Below are 16,946 nucleotides of genomic sequence, written 5' to 3'. Positions count from 1 at the left end.
TCTCCCCTGCTCAGAGAGAAAAAAAAACATGGCAGTTTGTTGCCATGGTCCTTGACCAATCACGTGGCGTGTTAGACACGGACGGACCAATCAGGGAAGACGTTTTTGACACGTGGAGGCAGAAGCTTCAGTGTTGTGACCGTAGGTAGGCGCACTTTCCTTAGTGCGGATGCCTCTCGTTCAGTCACGTGATCTAGTACATCCTGAGTCAAGATGGGGTTCAAAAATACAAAACTTCTCCTCTTTTGACCTTCTATGGAGAATAATCTTAAATTAACCCTACATTGAAATAAATTAAATTAAATGAGAATAACCAAAATAGTATGGTAATTGGCGTGAACAATACCATAATCATAGATGTACGTTATTATACAGGACTGTCTCAGAAAATTAGAATATTGTGATAAAGTTCTTTATTTTCTGTAATGCAATTAAAAAAACAAAAATGTCATACATTCTGGATTCATTACAAATCAACTGAAATATTGCAAGCCTTTTATTATTTTAATATTGCTGATTATGGTTTACAGTTTAAGATTAAGATTCCCAGAATATTCAAATTTTTTGAGATAGGATATTTGAGTTTTCTTAAACTGTAAGCCATGATCAGCAATATTAAAATAATAAAAGGCTTGTAATATTTCAGTTGATTTGTAATGAATCCAGAATGTATGACATTTTTGTTTTTGTAATTGCATTACAGAAAATCACAATATTCTAATTTTCTGAGACAGTCCTGTATGCATAAAACATTAGAATCAGAATCAGAAAGAAGTTTATTGCCAAGTAGTTTAACACTCACAAGGAATTTGTTGTGATGATTGGTGTAATACAAACGAGCAAATAATATTAAAGGAAAAAATGTACAACAAGTTGGTTCTAAAGTGCCAGAGTAATGAGTCTGTAGGAAAAGAAAAATGTACATGAGGTGACCTGGGATGGGGGATTAACAGTCAGTTACAGAATATAAAGAACCCACAGTTTTTATTAGCGTTGGTCGTAATCATCCGCAGGTCCCATACTCACTAGAATCATTTTTTGAAATTGATTTTACAGCTCAATTAAATGACTACATAAATTACTACATAAAAAAACTATGGGGGAATAAGAACGAAAAAAAAGAATTGTTCTGATTAGAAATACTCTTATCCTTAAAGCATGATGATACTAAATTACTTTCCACCAATGAGCATACATAGGTTTTGAAAAATGTATGCATAGTTTGTCGAAGTTTAAAGCTATATATTTTGTACTCGAAATTCAAGATAAATTCACACTGTAGAGTGTCAGAACAATATCATTTTCTATTTTCACTCTGCTTATATCTTTTGAAAAGTTGGGAATTTGATCCAGATAAAAGGCAGTGTTATCTTGTTTTATTAAAAAAATATAATAATAATAATAATAATAATAATAATAATAATAATAATAATAATAATAAACCCTGTTTCCCTCAATTATAAATCTCATTCGAAGATAGACTGTAGTCATTTGATGGAAGCGTGTATGTAATCAGGCCAAGTTAATCGAGCAGAGCAGGCAGATCAGTACTACGAATCGAATGCTGACGATCCAAGCTCTGAGCCAAAATGGCAGATGACAAGGTGAGTAAGTGACAGTGGTTTCTGGCTCTTAATGTGTGCATTTAACGTGTTTTTTGCGAGATGACAGTAAGAACTAGTGGACTAAAGTACGGCGTCTCTCATTGGTGTTTAGCTCTAAGGTAGAACCGATGTAGCAGCGTGAGTCGCAGTTCAAAGTAAAAAGGTTTGTCCCCGCTGGCTAAGTTAAAGTGCTGCCCGCAGGACAGAAGACTGTGTGTGCTTTAATAAGTGATCAAACTCTTCTGGAAATGCTTTTAGCAATGCCCAGCTACATCGCAGAGTAACGTTATCCACCATCAGTAAGTTTAAGGTTGGAATCCGCATGGGTTTTTGTCATTTATGTTAATTGCACCTTAACCTTTTTATATATTATTATAATATATAATATATTATATATATATTATATTATATTATATTATATTATAATATATATTTCTTATCTGTTTGCACTGTCTTGCACTGGAGAGGTGATGCTGCTTTTAATCTCACTGTACCCATGTATAATGACAATAAAAGTATTGTATTGTGTTGTAATGGAGCTGCTTTTGTCCCAGGATCCTCTGAAGCAGCTGAAGGATCTGTCTCAGCTCAAGGACCAGCTGGAGGAGATCCAGAGGCGAGTAGAGAACCAGGTGTCTGCAGGGATCTCCCCGGTAATTTATTACCTCTAATCCCGTTAATAATCCTTGTTTTGCTGTCCCCCTTCACACATGATGAATTGGGTATATAATATATACCCAATGCTTTTTATATATACACTGTACATAGACTACTATTGGACATAAAAGGATAAACAGACATTCACAAAGTGTCCTTACAAACACCAGGAAACAGGACCATATTACACCGGTCATGAAATCACTACACTGGCTTCCAGTGAGTAAAAAGGATACAGTTTAAAATCTTACTGCTGGTCTACAAAGCACTGAATGGTCTTGGACCAAAATACATGCTTGATCTGTTAGTTCCCTATGAAGGCAAGGCAAGTTTATTTATATAACACAATTCAACACAAGGTAGTTCAAAGTGCTTTACATCGACATTAAAAGCGGCGAGACACAATTAAACAGTAAATAACAAATAAAATGAAATATAATTATGAGAAAAGAAGGTAAAATAATAAAAAGCAGAAGTTTTCGCGGTTTTCTGAAAGTATTTAATTTAAGAGTACGCTTAAATACCAAATAAATGAAATAAAATGATAAAAGAGGTAAAATAATAAAAAGCACAAGTTGTTGAGAATAAGGGCAGTAGAGTACAACAGATAAGTATTTAATTTAAGAGTATGTTTCAGTAAACAGTAATGTTTTTAGCCCTGATTTAAAGGAGCTGACTGTTGGAGCAGACCTCAGGTCTACAGGAAGTTTGTTCCACATTTGTTCTATGAAGCTCCCAGACCCCTGAGGTTCATCTGGATCTGGTTTGTTGTGTGTCCCAAGAACCAGAACCAAGCAAGGTGAGGCAGCGTTCAGTTATTCTGCTCCTCACCGGTGGAACAAACTTCCTGTAGACCTGAGGTCTGCTCCAACTGTCAGCTCCTTTAAATCAGGCCTAAAAACATTACTGTTTACTGAAGCTACTGTTAAACTAAATACTTACCTGCTGTACTCTACTGCCCTTATTTTTTTACCAACTTGTGCTTTTTATTATTTTACCTCTTTTCTTATCCTTTTATTTCATTTTATTTGTTATTTACTGTTTAATTGTGTCTCGCCGCTTTTAATGTTCATGTAAAGCACTTTGAATTACCTTGTGTTGAATTGTGCTACACAAATAAACTTGCCTTATATAATATAGCCACTAATTCTCAATATATGTATATTGCAATGCAATTTTATTTGTCTTTTTTTTTTATTGTTTTGCCTCTACCTGTTTATGATTTACTGTGATTGTCTGTTTCTTACTGACGTACTGTGCCAGATACAACCTGATGTGTGTTTTATTTCTGTGTTGTTCTTCTAGGGAGGCTCAGTGTTGGGATCTCCGTTTCTGAAGGGCTTTTTGGCTGGCTATCTAGTGGCCAAGTTGCGCTCCTCTGCCATCCTGGGTGTGCTGCTGGGAACAGTCACCGGCATTTACGCAGCACAGAATTATGAGGTGCCCAACATTGAAAGGACCGTGAAAGACTATATGAACAACATGAAAAAGAGACCAAAGTAATCTGGGCTGATTGCCGGTCGTTCCAGTGACATAACAACCTCAGGTTCTCTTGCGTCTCTGGTATGAGAACGATCACAATTCAAGATTTTGGTGTTGGCGGGATTATGCCCACAATCTTTTACTGGAATTTCCCTGAGAACTCAAAGAGAAAGACTTGTTTTCTTTATTTTTTTTTTCATTTTCGTCATTGGTTTAATTTAACACTGCTGTTTCTTTTCCATTTTTATCTGTCCAATGTTGACACTTAATGCAAGACATTGTGCCTACAATTTTTTTAGGGTTTCTCTGGATTTTGTACGATAGTGGACCTGAGAGCTTTGCTGCCTGGAGCAGCTACTGAAATTAATTAGGTTTTGAATTGATCATATAAAATAGGTGGAGTATCCTGTTAATATTAACTCAACTTTTCAATATTCAATTTAACACAGATACAGATTTCTTTAGATAATGGTACGAATGAATGTTGATATTTAAATGGAGGAGAGTTAAAGCTGCTTGTGAGGGTTTTCTTCACTAAAGCCAGTTTTCATACGTGTTTATTGTGTCATTGGGGATGATTGTGATTCATAACGTGGGGCACAGTTCCCCAACAGGGAGTAGGAGACAGTGGGCGAAGAGGATTAAATGGGGTGTTCTCTTGGTGCTGATGGTCCTCATCTATGGCTCTCATGCGCCACTCATCACTCTCACCAAGGTAGACGGCCACATCCCGTTCAACGCATCCTCTTGTGTTGTAATGATTGAACTAGCTAAGCTTCTCATCTCTCTGTTGAGTCTTATTCTCACTGGAGGTGCATCAGCCCTGCGTGTTCCCCCACGTCTGCTCCTCGTGGGCCCCTATGCGGTCCCCGCCGTGCTCTATGCCCTCAACAACAACCTGGTTGTTCTTATGCAGGCCTACATGGACCCAAGTTCATACCAAATTCTGTCTAATCTTAAAATAGCCTCGACTGCAGTGCTGTACTCCCTCTGTCTGGGCAAGAGGCTGCGGCGTGCTCAGTGGTTCGCTGTGGGACTCCTCGTGGCTGCAGGGGTGTGCCACAGCTACAGCAGCCTGGCTCTAGAGGACGTCGAAGGTGCTAACGCTGAGGAAGGTCCCAGGCTTCACGTCACTGCTTGGGGGCTTTTCCTTGTGCTGCTGTATTGTTGTGTGTCAGGGCTGGCTGCAGTTTACACAGAGAGGGTGCTGAAGAGCCAGAAGCTGCCCCTCAGTCTGCAGAATCTCTACCTCTATTTATTTGGAGTGGCCATTAATGGCCTGTCCTCTTTGTCCTCTGTAACAGGTGACAAAAGCTTTCTGGAGGGCTACTCGTGGGTGGTTTGGGTCATCATTGCAGGGCAGGCAGCTAATGGGCTCCTGATGTCCGTGGTTCTCAAGCACGGCAGCGGGATCACCAGACTGTTTGTCATTTCCTCCTCCATGCTGGTCAATGCTCTGCTATCCTGGCTCATCTTAGGTTTGCAGCTCACTCCTTTTTTCCCCCTACCTGTTACTTTGATTGGACTGGCAGCTTGTCTTTATTACAGATACTAGAGTCTCGATCAAAGGAACCACAAGGCGTGTTTAGTCTCAAAAGAGCCATCAATGGAAACCTTTTGAAACTCTGCTCTGTGGGTTTTCTGCTTCGATCAATCTGCCTTCTGAACTGTGAAACTGGACTGAACTCCACTGCATATTTAATATGCAATTCCAGAAGTGTTAATAAATGGCTTTTGTTTGTTTTGACACTGTCATATACATGTATCTAATTTATGATCTTGTTACACTTTTAAAGTAAATGTATATGATGATGCAAGTAAATAGTCTATATTGAGTTAAAGATGTCAGAGTGCTGCTTTATATAAAATTCTCTGTAAAGAATTACATCCAGCATAGTGTTATACATCATGTTAATAACCAATAAATTGTTGAAACCATTTATTTACTCAGTAACTGTCATGAATTTTGGACATTTCAGTTATTGTTGCTGGTTTATCAGGTCAGCCATGGGATCACCTCGCACAGTCAGAGTGTCCTTTAGAGTATCCAGAGCTGCAAAAGTAAAAAAAGAAAACCTTTTAGAGTGTACGCCTCCTTCAACAGTTGTATAAACACCTGTCTATTAGAAGCTGAACAGCAGGTACTAACCTTTACGTAGCTGTTTGTTGTCAGCTTGCAACTGCTGGTTCTGTGCGGACAAGTAGATGGCGTCCTGCACGGCTTCCAGCAGCACACTGGTGTACCTGCTCTCTGAAGTCTTCCTCTGCTCCTCACAGACCTGACGAAACGCCCTGAACACCTAGCATTAAAACATGCTGCTAAAGACATGTGTAATTCATTAAGCAGCCAATTTGTTTTTAATTATTGTTTTTTTTATTTAGCAGCCAATTTGAACAAAATTAACATATCAGTCACTCAAAAATATCTCATTTTGTATATAGCAAGTCTATAAAATGGTGTATTTGATCTTTTGTGAAAGAACAAGGGGTTTTAAAATATCTGAAAATGTTTATGAAATTCAAAGGGAGCGTTTGAAGCATCACTGGCAGTGACATTTAAGTGAGGTAAACATGATCTACATAAATGCCCTTTCTTATGTAAATGAATCATCCAATGAATGATGAAATACCATGCATTTCATAAATACAACTACCACAAACCTTCTGGGTTTAGACATGAGCATTGTTTAGAGGATTTAAAAAAAATAATTTTTCTATTTCAGTTGTAAATGTATGACTGATAAGCGGTCTGACCCGCTTTGTTCCTGACTCACCCAATTAACATAATTTGTTTGTGCAACCACAGTTAAATGACTAATACTGCAGTGTTATTCCTTAAATGTAAATACGGAAGTTAGATTAGTCAAATATATGTCCTTTTCTCATAATTTGTCCACTTTACATAAAGTATTAACCATTTACCCTTGAGCTATAAACCACTTTATCATGAAAAGTTTTGCAGGCTGCTGGAGCTTAATTCAAGCCAACAGTGGATGAGTCCTACACCCTGAGAAAAATATCTGTCCATCACACAGCTGACAGACAATCATTCACTCTGACACTTGCTATATTTAGGCTAAACAACTGTTATGTGTCGGTAAGCAAAATGAATAAAAATGCTAAAAAATATGAATATAAATGTGACATTACTTAAATGGATCCACAGATCTCCCACCTGCAGACTCTCATCCCTCAGACAGTGCAACTCTGCTTGGTGTCTGTGATGCTGGTCCTGCAGGTCTCTCTCGGCCTGCCGCGCCTCAGCGCGCAGGGCTTCCGTCTGCAGCACCAGGACCCGCCTCTCTCTGCTCAGCACCAGCAGCTCTCTCTGAGGGCTCGCTGCCTATCAGGGCCACGGATGGAGCCAGTGATTAAACAATCAAGAATACAATGAAAATCCTGAACTGAGTTGGAAATGCTGTGGTTTCCCCTGTCCTAAACATAAATCCAACATTGCACTAATCTAAACTGACTCAGCATCCTCAGCCAAGACAGATCACAAACCAAACCTTAAACAACAGTGGATCTCATTATCTTACCGACAGCTGCTCCGGTGCCAGGTCTCTCTCCATCATCGCCACCTCCTCCTGAATTAATCTCCCATGATCCTCCTTAAGTTGCCTCCTCCGCTGCTGTGCTTCGTTGTGTTCCAACTGAGACTAATCATTAAATTGGCAAAATAAATGCCTTAGTATTGGGTGCCCACTCTCATACATGTAAATCCTGTTTAGATGTTGAAAAGACTATTGACTCAGCCTTGTGAATGTGTTATCAAACCAGAGGCAATACAAAAAGCTGAAAAGGAATGCTCCCAAAGGCAATAATTATGACATTGTTGTACCTTTCATGTTACCGGTAGTTCAAAAGTAGATTCTTTAAAAGATGTTATTCACAAAGCACCTTAACCTGAAAAATAATTTCCACCAATTGAAGTAGGGACTTTTGAGAATGGATGAAGAAAATGTCGGAAAGAGAATTAGCTCATAAAAAGCTATTGATGGCTCATACAAGGCTAATATTTGAGGCTGAGCTTGTGGGATGTGTTCGGATTTTCCTCATATTACATCAGAAACGGATGATAACATTGACATTTTCAACAAATGAAAAAAAATACGGAAGGATAGATGCTTGCCAAAATGATGATTTATGTGGTCATCATAAAACATTTTCATGCCATCCCAGTTTTTTTTGTTTTTTTTTCTGATTTGGAGTTGTATAAACTCTTCCATTTTTTCTTGACCTTTCATGTCAGATGCCAAAGGAGTCCAGAATAGACCTGCAGATGAAAATTGTCAAGTGCTCTGCTGCAGAGACACCTGCTGGAGGAAAGAACGCCTCACTGCACTCCTTAATAAGGCCTTCATGACAGAGTGCTTACACAGAGGTTACATGCTGTTTTTAATGTGTGTATTTTTAGGTCTGATCTGTGTGTTTAATGTCAGTTGAAACATGTGAGTGGGAAGAATGTCAAAGAAGATTTTCCCCTGAGACAAACAACAAACCCTATTTATCTGAATAGAAGCAGCTGTTGAGTCATAGTCACATGACAACCTACTTGAGATTCACCATACAGCTTGAAAAATAAAATAAAAAAATGAATCATACTTGTAGTATGAAGTAAGGGGCCAATAATTCAGTTTAAATGGTAGAACAACAAGTAGTATGTCGGGTATGAAGGAGACAGCTTTATTCTGACTAACGCTATCTCTATGGGACAGCATGGCGGTGAAAGTATTGTGATGTGGGGCGCACCCGCAGGGGCAGAGCGACTGGGTTTGCCTTGAAATACAGTACAGGTCCTTTGTGTGCACTATTGGAGCAGGATCGGTGTGATCTGAAGCATACGGACAAGAAGACACACAGACACACTGACAGAGAGACAGCAGCTCAAACTATACTTGCAGCTGTGAAAAAATTCTCCCAGCCACCATATGTGTACCCCACTTCGGATCAGCAAAATGCAGTGGTGGACAGTAACGGAGTAAATTTACTTGAGTACTGTACTTAAGTACATATCCAGAGGATTTGTACTTTACTTGAGTATTAGATTTCTTTGGTACTTATTACTCTTACTTACTTGAATACATTTCCAAGACAAATATTTTTACTTTTACTCGAGTAAATGTCTAGGAAGGCTGAAAAGTACTCGTTACTTTCAGGTCTGCCCTTTTTTCTTCTTCCCTAAAATCCTATTGGACACAAGCTGTTTTTGTCAAAGGAGGAGACCTATCACAGTGCACGCTCTCCACTGGGATGTACGTAAAGCGGAAATACGTCAAGCCGCCTCAAAACGATATCGCCAAAGTAGCCTGCGTTTGTCAAGACATAGCCGCAACAACGGCTACAACATTGAGTTATTGAAAGCAGAGATGTAGTTTTTGTAAAGCAGTGGTCTTTGAGGGGGATCCAGACTTAGTTGGATGGTGCAGGTTCATTTGGTTTCAGTTCATGATTGTTAATAAACTCTGCATCATCTGCTGTCCTCTTATGATCCCATTCATTTGATTTGTTTTTGGTGTTTCTGCAGGTTTTATATAACATTGTGGTTCTAAAAGCAGCACATCAGTGCAGCTGGTTTCAAAGAATTAATTCTCAGAAACAAGAATTAAAAGATCCTTAAATGAATTTAGAAAAAATATAGTAATTTACTGATGTGGAAAATAAGAAATTTACTCTTACTCTTACTCTCACTCTTACTTAAAGTAAATTTAAAAGCATTTACTTTTGGATACTTAAGTGCCTTTAAAAGCAAGTACTTTTCTACTCTTACTCAAGTAATATTTTGACTGAGCTACTTTTACTTGTAACGGAGTAAATTTTGACCAGTAGTATTTGTACTCTTACTCAAGTACTGGGGTCGAGTACTCTGTCCACCTCTGGCAAAATGTATTTAAAAATCAAGTCTACAAGGAAATTAAATAATTAATTAAGGGGTTTAAATACTTCACAAACAGATGCTACTCAAAGCAGAGAATTTTTGCGATACGATATGCCTCACCTGCTGGCGGAGTTGAAACTGTCCTGGAAAAGCCCCACTCTTCAGTGTCTCTTCTCTGAGAGCGTCTTTCAGCTGCTGGATTCTCGCTACCCTCTCCTGGACTCCCTCCACACTCCCTTTCCCTTCTGTGAATGTTAGAAACCCCCAGGATACCCTGGTCAAGATGATTGGGCTTCTGGACCAGATTGCTCTTTTAAAGCAGAGCATATAACCTTTAATATGCTCCTCCAGTTCCTCCCTCAGCTGGTCCTCTAGCCGTGCTCTTGTGTCTGTAGTCTCTCTGTGGTCAGTGCGATGACCTCTAAAAAACGGCTCATTGCTCTGTGAGGATTTACAGTGCTGTAAAGATGAAGCAAATATGAAAAACATTTCTTGTCTTGGAATAATAAAATACAGTTCAATCATTTTGCAATTTCCTCTCTTGTGTAAAGAAACCAGTTTACACCTCAAGTTGGACTTTTATCTTCTCTGACTCCTCCATCCTCTTCTCCCAGGATTGATTTTTCACAATCTGTGGTGGAGATCACACAAAGCGTTTTCATCTTTTTTGTTTAAAAAGACCCTGTGCATTACGGACTGAGAGCTGTGCATAAGATCCAGCTCGCTTCAGCGTTTACCTGAAGGTTCTGAGTCAGCTCGGCTAATTTGTAGATTTTGTTAACTCCACTCTCCCCCTGTGACATTATCCCATTTTGCAGATCCATGATCCTTTCACGAATCTCTCGCTCAGTTGCCTTTGGACTCCAGCGACTGATGCTGGGTTTAGTAACCAATCGTCTCAGTTTCTGGGCCAAGTCTAAGGCAGAAGGTGTCTCATCATCGAGAAGACCTGCATGGAAGTAAGGAGCAGAGTCACTTTTACATCAGTCCAACACACATGTTTATTTCCACCAGTAAGTCAGCCTGCTTACCTTGAGGCTTAATGCAGTACACGAGGGATGTTCTATTATTTCCTGTTAAGGCATCTTTCAGGAGAAAAGAGAGGAGGTTGTCGCTGACTGCTGCAGAATTTGGCATCTGCTCCAGAACCCTCACCAGTGGACTGACCCTGGAAAACATTCAACTGCTATGATTCTGACACACAACCAACAAAAAGCACGTCTAAATTGTTTCCCTCCCAATTACTAGTTCATAAGTGATATTTAACATGGGTTGGGATTAGGCATGGGGCGATATACGATATTATCGTATATATCGCGATAAAAAACGGCTGCGATAACGTTATCGTGGGGTACTGTAATTATCGCCAAATTTTTTATTTTTTTATTTTTCTTATTTTATTTATTTTTTGGTCACACAAGGCTACCAGCCAGGTAGAAGCCAGTGTTATTTTTTTTCATGTATTTTATTAATATTATTTATTATTATTATTTATTTAATATTTTTTCAGAGAGTAGTACAATCCGTGTGCATTTGACTACTGTGGCACTTTATTTTCACTCAATCTTTGTGTTGGCCATGCAGCTTTTGTTTTGTATACTACAGAGCAGTGCCTTTATTTTATTATTTTTCCAGAGAGCCGTACTAAGTAGCAGGCAGCCAGCCACTGTTAAAGTTTCAGAGAGTAATACAATCAGTGTGCATTTGGCTCTACTTTGTCACTTTATTTCTATTTGTCACTTATTTCTTTCGACTCTCAGGGAAGTATTTTATTACAAAAAAAGAAAGTTCAAATAAGTACCGGTACCGGTACTATAGTTTACACTTTGTAATGCATAACATTTACAGTACACTATTTGTTCTCTACCTCAAGTGTCACTGTGTTGAGAATGATTTGAGAATAAATGTTCTGAAGGAACCAGTGGATCCACGGTTAGTGTTTTTCCTTGCATTTTAAGAATTTTATAAGCGACACGCTAATATCGTGATAATATCGTAATCGTGATATTTTTGTCCACTAATATCGTGATATGAAATTTTCATATCATCCCATGCCTAGTTGGGATTCTCAAAGCCAAGGGTCAGCACACCAAGGCCCAAATCTCTGGCTGCTGGCAATAACTTGTTGCTTCTGACAAATGCAGCTCCTCCTGCCAGAGTTGAGTCCACAAAAGGACAAACCCGCGTTGTTCGTTCGGTCTAAGCTGTGCCGAGTCCCGTGGGTAAAGCTCCAGCCAACCGAGCATCTGCCGATGAGCCCCTTCTCCAGGGCCTCGGCAACGCATTTCCACATTCAAGCTGTGAGCTTCCTTGATGGTTAATGTCCATGTCAGGAACTTCTCTTAGCCTGGTCCAGCTGACAGCAGCTGCTCTCTCTTGGAAATTGGGTGAGATGTCATTCAGGAGGGACTTGGAGTCGTGTTGCTGCTCCTCCACTTGGTGAGGATCCAGCCGAGGTGGACATCTGGTTAGGATTCATCCTTGGGGACGTGTTTCGGGTATGTCCAACGGGGAGGAAACCCCAGGGCAGATCCTGGACACGCTGGAGAGTCTGGATCTTTCTGCTGGCGTGGGAATGTCTCAGTCTCCCCCCGGAAGAGCCGGAGGAGGTAGCTGGGGAGAGGGAGGCGTGGGCCTCTGCTCCGGCTGCTGCCCCTGCATCCCAAACAAACAGCTGGACGGATGGATGAATGGATGTGTTGGGATTTGTATTTGCTGCTCACTTACTCCTCTCAGTACAACTCAAATCCAATCTGTAACGTATACAACTCATTTAATCACACCATACATGGATCATTTACCCTGTGATACCACTATTACTGACAGTAAAGAGTCACCCCCACCCCAGCTCGCACCCGTGGGCTCTGGTGGGAAGAGGATACTCCTGCAGCGTTAGGCTTAGTGTTTCCTTCGACAAAGATGTGCTGTCAAATGGTATGAAAGGTAGAGCAACGATACAGAGGTACAACTCTGAAAATATTTCTTACCAGCATTCTAAAATAAAGACTCCAATGGATTTCTTTTCCGAAAGTGTTAACTTCTCTCATGACAAACTATGATAAATAATTCCCACAAGTATTGAGGCAAATTCCACTCTTGATCTCAGCGGCGATACATCTTTAAAAAAATCCAGTCCTAAACAGAAAGACATAACTCATAATGAGAGCAGAGCTTGTCAGATTGATTGACTTGCCTTGGAATCTGTAGCCTTTCCGTGTGACAGGTCAGCAAACTCGCGCACATTGTCTTGATTCATGACAGTTGTGCTGTCGTTCCTCAGCGGAATAGGCTACATATCTCTCGCAGACAGAGTGGCAACGATCCAGAAACTCACAGCCACGACAGCAAATCTCGAGACTTGGCCGAGAAGGTACAAATCTGTGGCGGCGCCACTGGGTCAACTCAATGGTACTGAGGGGAAGTTCTGAACCCTCATGTTTGCGGGTTTGATTTTCAGTCATAAATCGTATGTGTTACTAACTGAGCGTGGTTGGTTGAATTAATTTCAGGTTCAAATTAATTAAAGGAAATATGCAGTGAGTACAACACAGAACGATGTGTATTTCATACAGACAGAGGCATATTTCTTGTTGTAACAGCCTCTCTCTCGAGTGTCTCCTCCGTCAGTAACTCTCACACCTCTGACAGATTGTTTTTTCACTATGCTCTTCAGCATTGCTGTGTTTACCAGCATATCTTAATCAGCTCTACGTTCTCTGTAGCTAATAATTGCTTCTTCTGTGGCTGGTGGGAAAAGCAAACCCTCAAGGGACTGTCCACTTTAAGTGCAAGACAATCATGTTAATAATGGCAGCATTGGACTGGTGTATGTATCCTACCTCTAATTTTCATTTAAACGACATGAATTATTCCTTTTCACCTTCTAATGGTGTGAGCCTTACTACAACCTCATACTTGAAGCTCTTTCAACAAAATCCTTGGCTTGACTGCCGTGACTACTGAATATCAACACATTTTTTGTGCACTCAGCAGGGACAGCAGTTGACAATGACAAGATTAGTGGATAATATGATTTTTTTTTTAGCTCCCTGTCCCATGACACTGACCCTCTGAGGTCAGTCCTGCTGGCTCCTCCCGCCAGACTGAACAGCTGCAATCTGCTTCTGCAGACATCCGACTCCACCTGCTCTGGATTGAGTTTCCACTCCACAGACACTGAGAACAGGCAACTGCATCTGAGGGGAAACACACGAACAGAGAACATGTCGTCCATTTACAAGTTGTTATGGGAAATCTGTTGTGCAGCAGTCATATAAGTGCTGCGACAGTAATGTGCTTTCTTTTAACTGTTGCATTGAAACAATTTAGTGGTTCATACATTACATGTTCAGTGTTGGGTGTAACGCGTTACAAAGTAACAAAGTAACGCGTTACTGTAACTAGATTACATTCGCCAGTAACGCAGTAATGTAACGCGTTACAGTTGTAATTTGGGTAATCCCGTTATAGTTACTCTAAAACAAGAAAAAATACGTTACTTCAGTTACTTTAAGCTTTTCAGCTACATGTAGAACGGGAGAACAGAAAAGAAAATCAAACTTGCCTTTCATACGTCTTCACCATGGATCTATTATAAAACGGTCTTCACGCGTTGCGCTGCAACACTTGTCTGATTTAAGGCTGATTGATGGTTCCGCGTTAAATCGACGCAGCGCCTTCAGCGTAGGGTACGCGGAGACGCACACCGTACGGTGCGCGTCGCCGCGTACCCTACGCCGTAGGTCTGCGTTGGTGTAACGCAGAACCATAAATCAGCCTTTAACGTGATCTTACGGGATTTTACGGGACTTCTGGTGCTGATCTGGGCACTGCAGTAATAAAGTTCCAACTACAGGACTGTCTCAGAAAATTCGAATATTGTGATAAAGTTCTTTATTTTCTGTAATGCAATTAAAAAAACTAAAAATGTCATACATTCTGGATTCATTACAAATCAACTGAAATATTGCAAGCCTTTTATTATTTTAATATAGCTGATTATGGCTTACATTTTAAGATTAAGATTCCCAGAATATTCTAATTTTTTGAGATGGGATATTTGAGTTTTCTTAAATTGTAAACCATGATCAGCAATATTAAAATAATAAAAGGCTTGCAATATTTCAGTTGATTTGTAATGAATCCAGAATGTATGACATTTTTGTTTTTGTAATTGCATTACAGAAAATCACAATATTCTAATTTTCTGAGACAGTCCTGTATATGTTGTTCATTGGCAATCGAGTTATGGTGCAGCTCAGGTGATATTGCGGAGTAATCCAAAAGTAATGTAACTAGTAATGTAACTACTTACTTTCAGCAACCAGTAACTAAGTAGTGTAAGGGATTACTTTTTTTAAAAGTAACTAGTAATATGTAATGGATTACTTTTTTTGAGTAACTACCCCAACACTGTATATGTTCAGGGTTTTTGTTGACCTACCGGCTGGAAAGGGAGCCTGCTGTGGTTTTCATGGAGTGGCTGCACGCTTCATACAGAGAGCAGGCTTCTTCTGACGAGCACACACACACCTCACATAAACCTTTCACAAGACTGGGAAAAAGAGAGCAAGACACTTATTTTTAGACTTGTAGTGTAAGTATATTCTTTACTGGATTCACATTTGTCAGTGCGGTACTAGCGAAGGGCTGTTACATAACTGTGACACACCTTCCAAGGACAGGATGCGTTAGAGGCTGTAAAGCCTGTTTGTTGACGCTCAAGAGATCCGCTGCACTGCCATCTGGGTAAAACTGGCATTGAAAAACAAGACGCTGTATTATGTGGTGTCTAATATGCTTTCTGGCAACGCTACTAAACACAAGGACAAACCTGAAGGAATGACACAGAGATGAAGTAGTCCGCTGCCATTCTTGGTGTTATGCAACTGAACACATTTGTCAAGGTCTGAAACAGCCAAGAATATTAACAAGATAAAATCACACGGCATTGAGGTGCAGGGTAACGTTTAGTTTGCTTTGTTTTGGTTTGGGTTCCACCTGTCTGACGATGCTGTGGTCAGTCAGGGGTGGAGTCGTCTCAGTGGAGGCTCCACAGATCAGCAAGGCACCGTTGTACCCGCTCCGTATGGACTCAGTGAGAGGCTGCAGCAGCTCAGACTGGAGACTCTGCACATTTCAGTTCACATGTTTATAATATTAACTGGTGAACAGCTGCAAAGAGATAAAATACAGTCAAGCAGAACTGCTGCATCAGAAATCAGAAGCATTTTTGTTCTTTTTTTTTACCTCTATATTGTCAGAAGTCACAACTTGGTCAAATTTGAAGGACTTTGTATCCTAATTGACACACATAAGCAATGGTTGAGAGTTTCCAGGGAGGAACTGAAAAGAATAAAATCTGAATCATTAAGTGATGTATTCAGATATTTCACCTCACTCTTTGCTGATTTGTAGTGAACTCCACCTCCTCCATCACTGATAACTACAATGTCTGTAAACCCTGCGCATTGAAATGAAAATGAAGAAAACAAGAAACACTAACATATTGCACTTCACACACAACACAGATGCCATTATTTCTTTTCTCCAGATCTTTATACCTTTTTCAGTTGGGTTTGCAGCAAGCACAACTCCCACTCTTACTGTCTCAGCTCGGTCACTTATCTGCCAGGAAACAGTTAAATAAAAAAAAGCCTGAATTTATTCTTTCAAATCCCACTAGCTCTCCTATTACAAATAATAAATATATATATATATATATATATATATATATATATATATATATATACAGTATATATATATATATATATATATATATATATATATATATATATATATATATATATATATATATATATATATACTGATGCATACAAAATATGCATACTTACAGGTGCGTTGATGTTCATTGCGGCCATCCTGTGAGTGGGTCCAGCAAAGCCACTGGCTCAACTGGATTTCATTACAGAAGCCTGAATTATTGATGCGCCACAATCTACTTTCACTGGTGTATTTGATCAGGGTGCAGTCACAGATGGATAGAAAGGTCACATCCGGTCTTATTGATGATAAAAGATATTTTTGCAAAAATTCCAGTCATCATCAGTGTATCATTTTAGGTCATATTGAACACAAGAATATTAATGTAGGATCACATTTTACACGGAAGAAATGAAACATTCTGTGGAGGTTTTATACCTATCGGTACAAAATTAAAAGTGGAACACTATAATTAGAAATGCATTTAATATTTCATGACCTGCAATGACACCATCTTATGAAAAGGCATTCCTTAAAAGTGAGATGGACTTTTAAATAATGAATTCCATGGTTAATAATCCTGTAATTAATCACAGTTTCAG

The 16,946-nt window shown here is 39.6% G+C and overlaps 3 protein-coding genes across 3 annotated transcripts; 2 read left to right on the top strand and 1 right to left on the bottom strand.

The window, feature by feature from the left end:
* Positions 1-1,562: 1,562 nt before the first annotated feature.
* On the top strand, positions 1,563-3,781 carry LOC133446943 (SLC35A4 upstream open reading frame protein). Its single transcript, XM_061725173.1, has 3 exons — positions 1,563-1,604; positions 2,159-2,257; positions 3,567-3,781. The coding sequence occupies exons 1-3, from the start codon at positions 1,590-1,592 to the stop codon at positions 3,762-3,764; spliced, it is 312 nt and encodes a 103-aa protein (XP_061581157.1). The 5' UTR covers positions 1,563-1,589; the 3' UTR covers positions 3,765-3,781.
* Positions 3,782-4,317: 536 nt separating this feature from the next.
* On the top strand, positions 4,318-5,695 carry slc35a4 (solute carrier family 35 member A4). Its single transcript, XM_061725171.1, has one exon. It carries the CDS (start codon positions 4,318-4,320, stop codon positions 5,296-5,298), a length of 981 nt encoding a protein of 326 aa, XP_061581155.1. The 3' UTR covers positions 5,299-5,695.
* Positions 5,640-16,493, bottom strand: si:dkey-201i24.3 (kinesin-like protein K39). The gene is made up of 12 exons (XM_061726026.1): positions 16,476-16,493; positions 15,566-15,750; positions 13,689-13,817; positions 10,653-10,789; positions 10,359-10,570; positions 10,187-10,252; positions 9,954-10,080; positions 9,742-9,866; positions 7,283-7,402; positions 6,919-7,086; positions 5,893-6,043; positions 5,640-5,796 (listed from the first exon to the last, which is right to left on the bottom strand). The coding sequence occupies exons 1-12, from the start codon at positions 16,491-16,493 to the stop codon at positions 5,723-5,725; spliced, it is 1,512 nt and encodes a 503-aa protein (XP_061582010.1). The 3' UTR covers positions 5,640-5,722.
* Positions 16,494-16,946: the final 453 nt, after the last annotated feature.

Source organism: Cololabis saira, chromosome 7 (assembly GCF_033807715.1).
Source record: "Cololabis saira isolate AMF1-May2022 chromosome 7, fColSai1.1, whole genome shotgun sequence".
Taxonomy (NCBI): domain Eukaryota; kingdom Metazoa; phylum Chordata; class Actinopteri; order Beloniformes; family Belonidae; genus Cololabis; species Cololabis saira.
The sequence above is the reverse complement of the archived record's forward strand: the minus strand, read 5'-3'. Positions and strand labels throughout refer to the sequence as shown.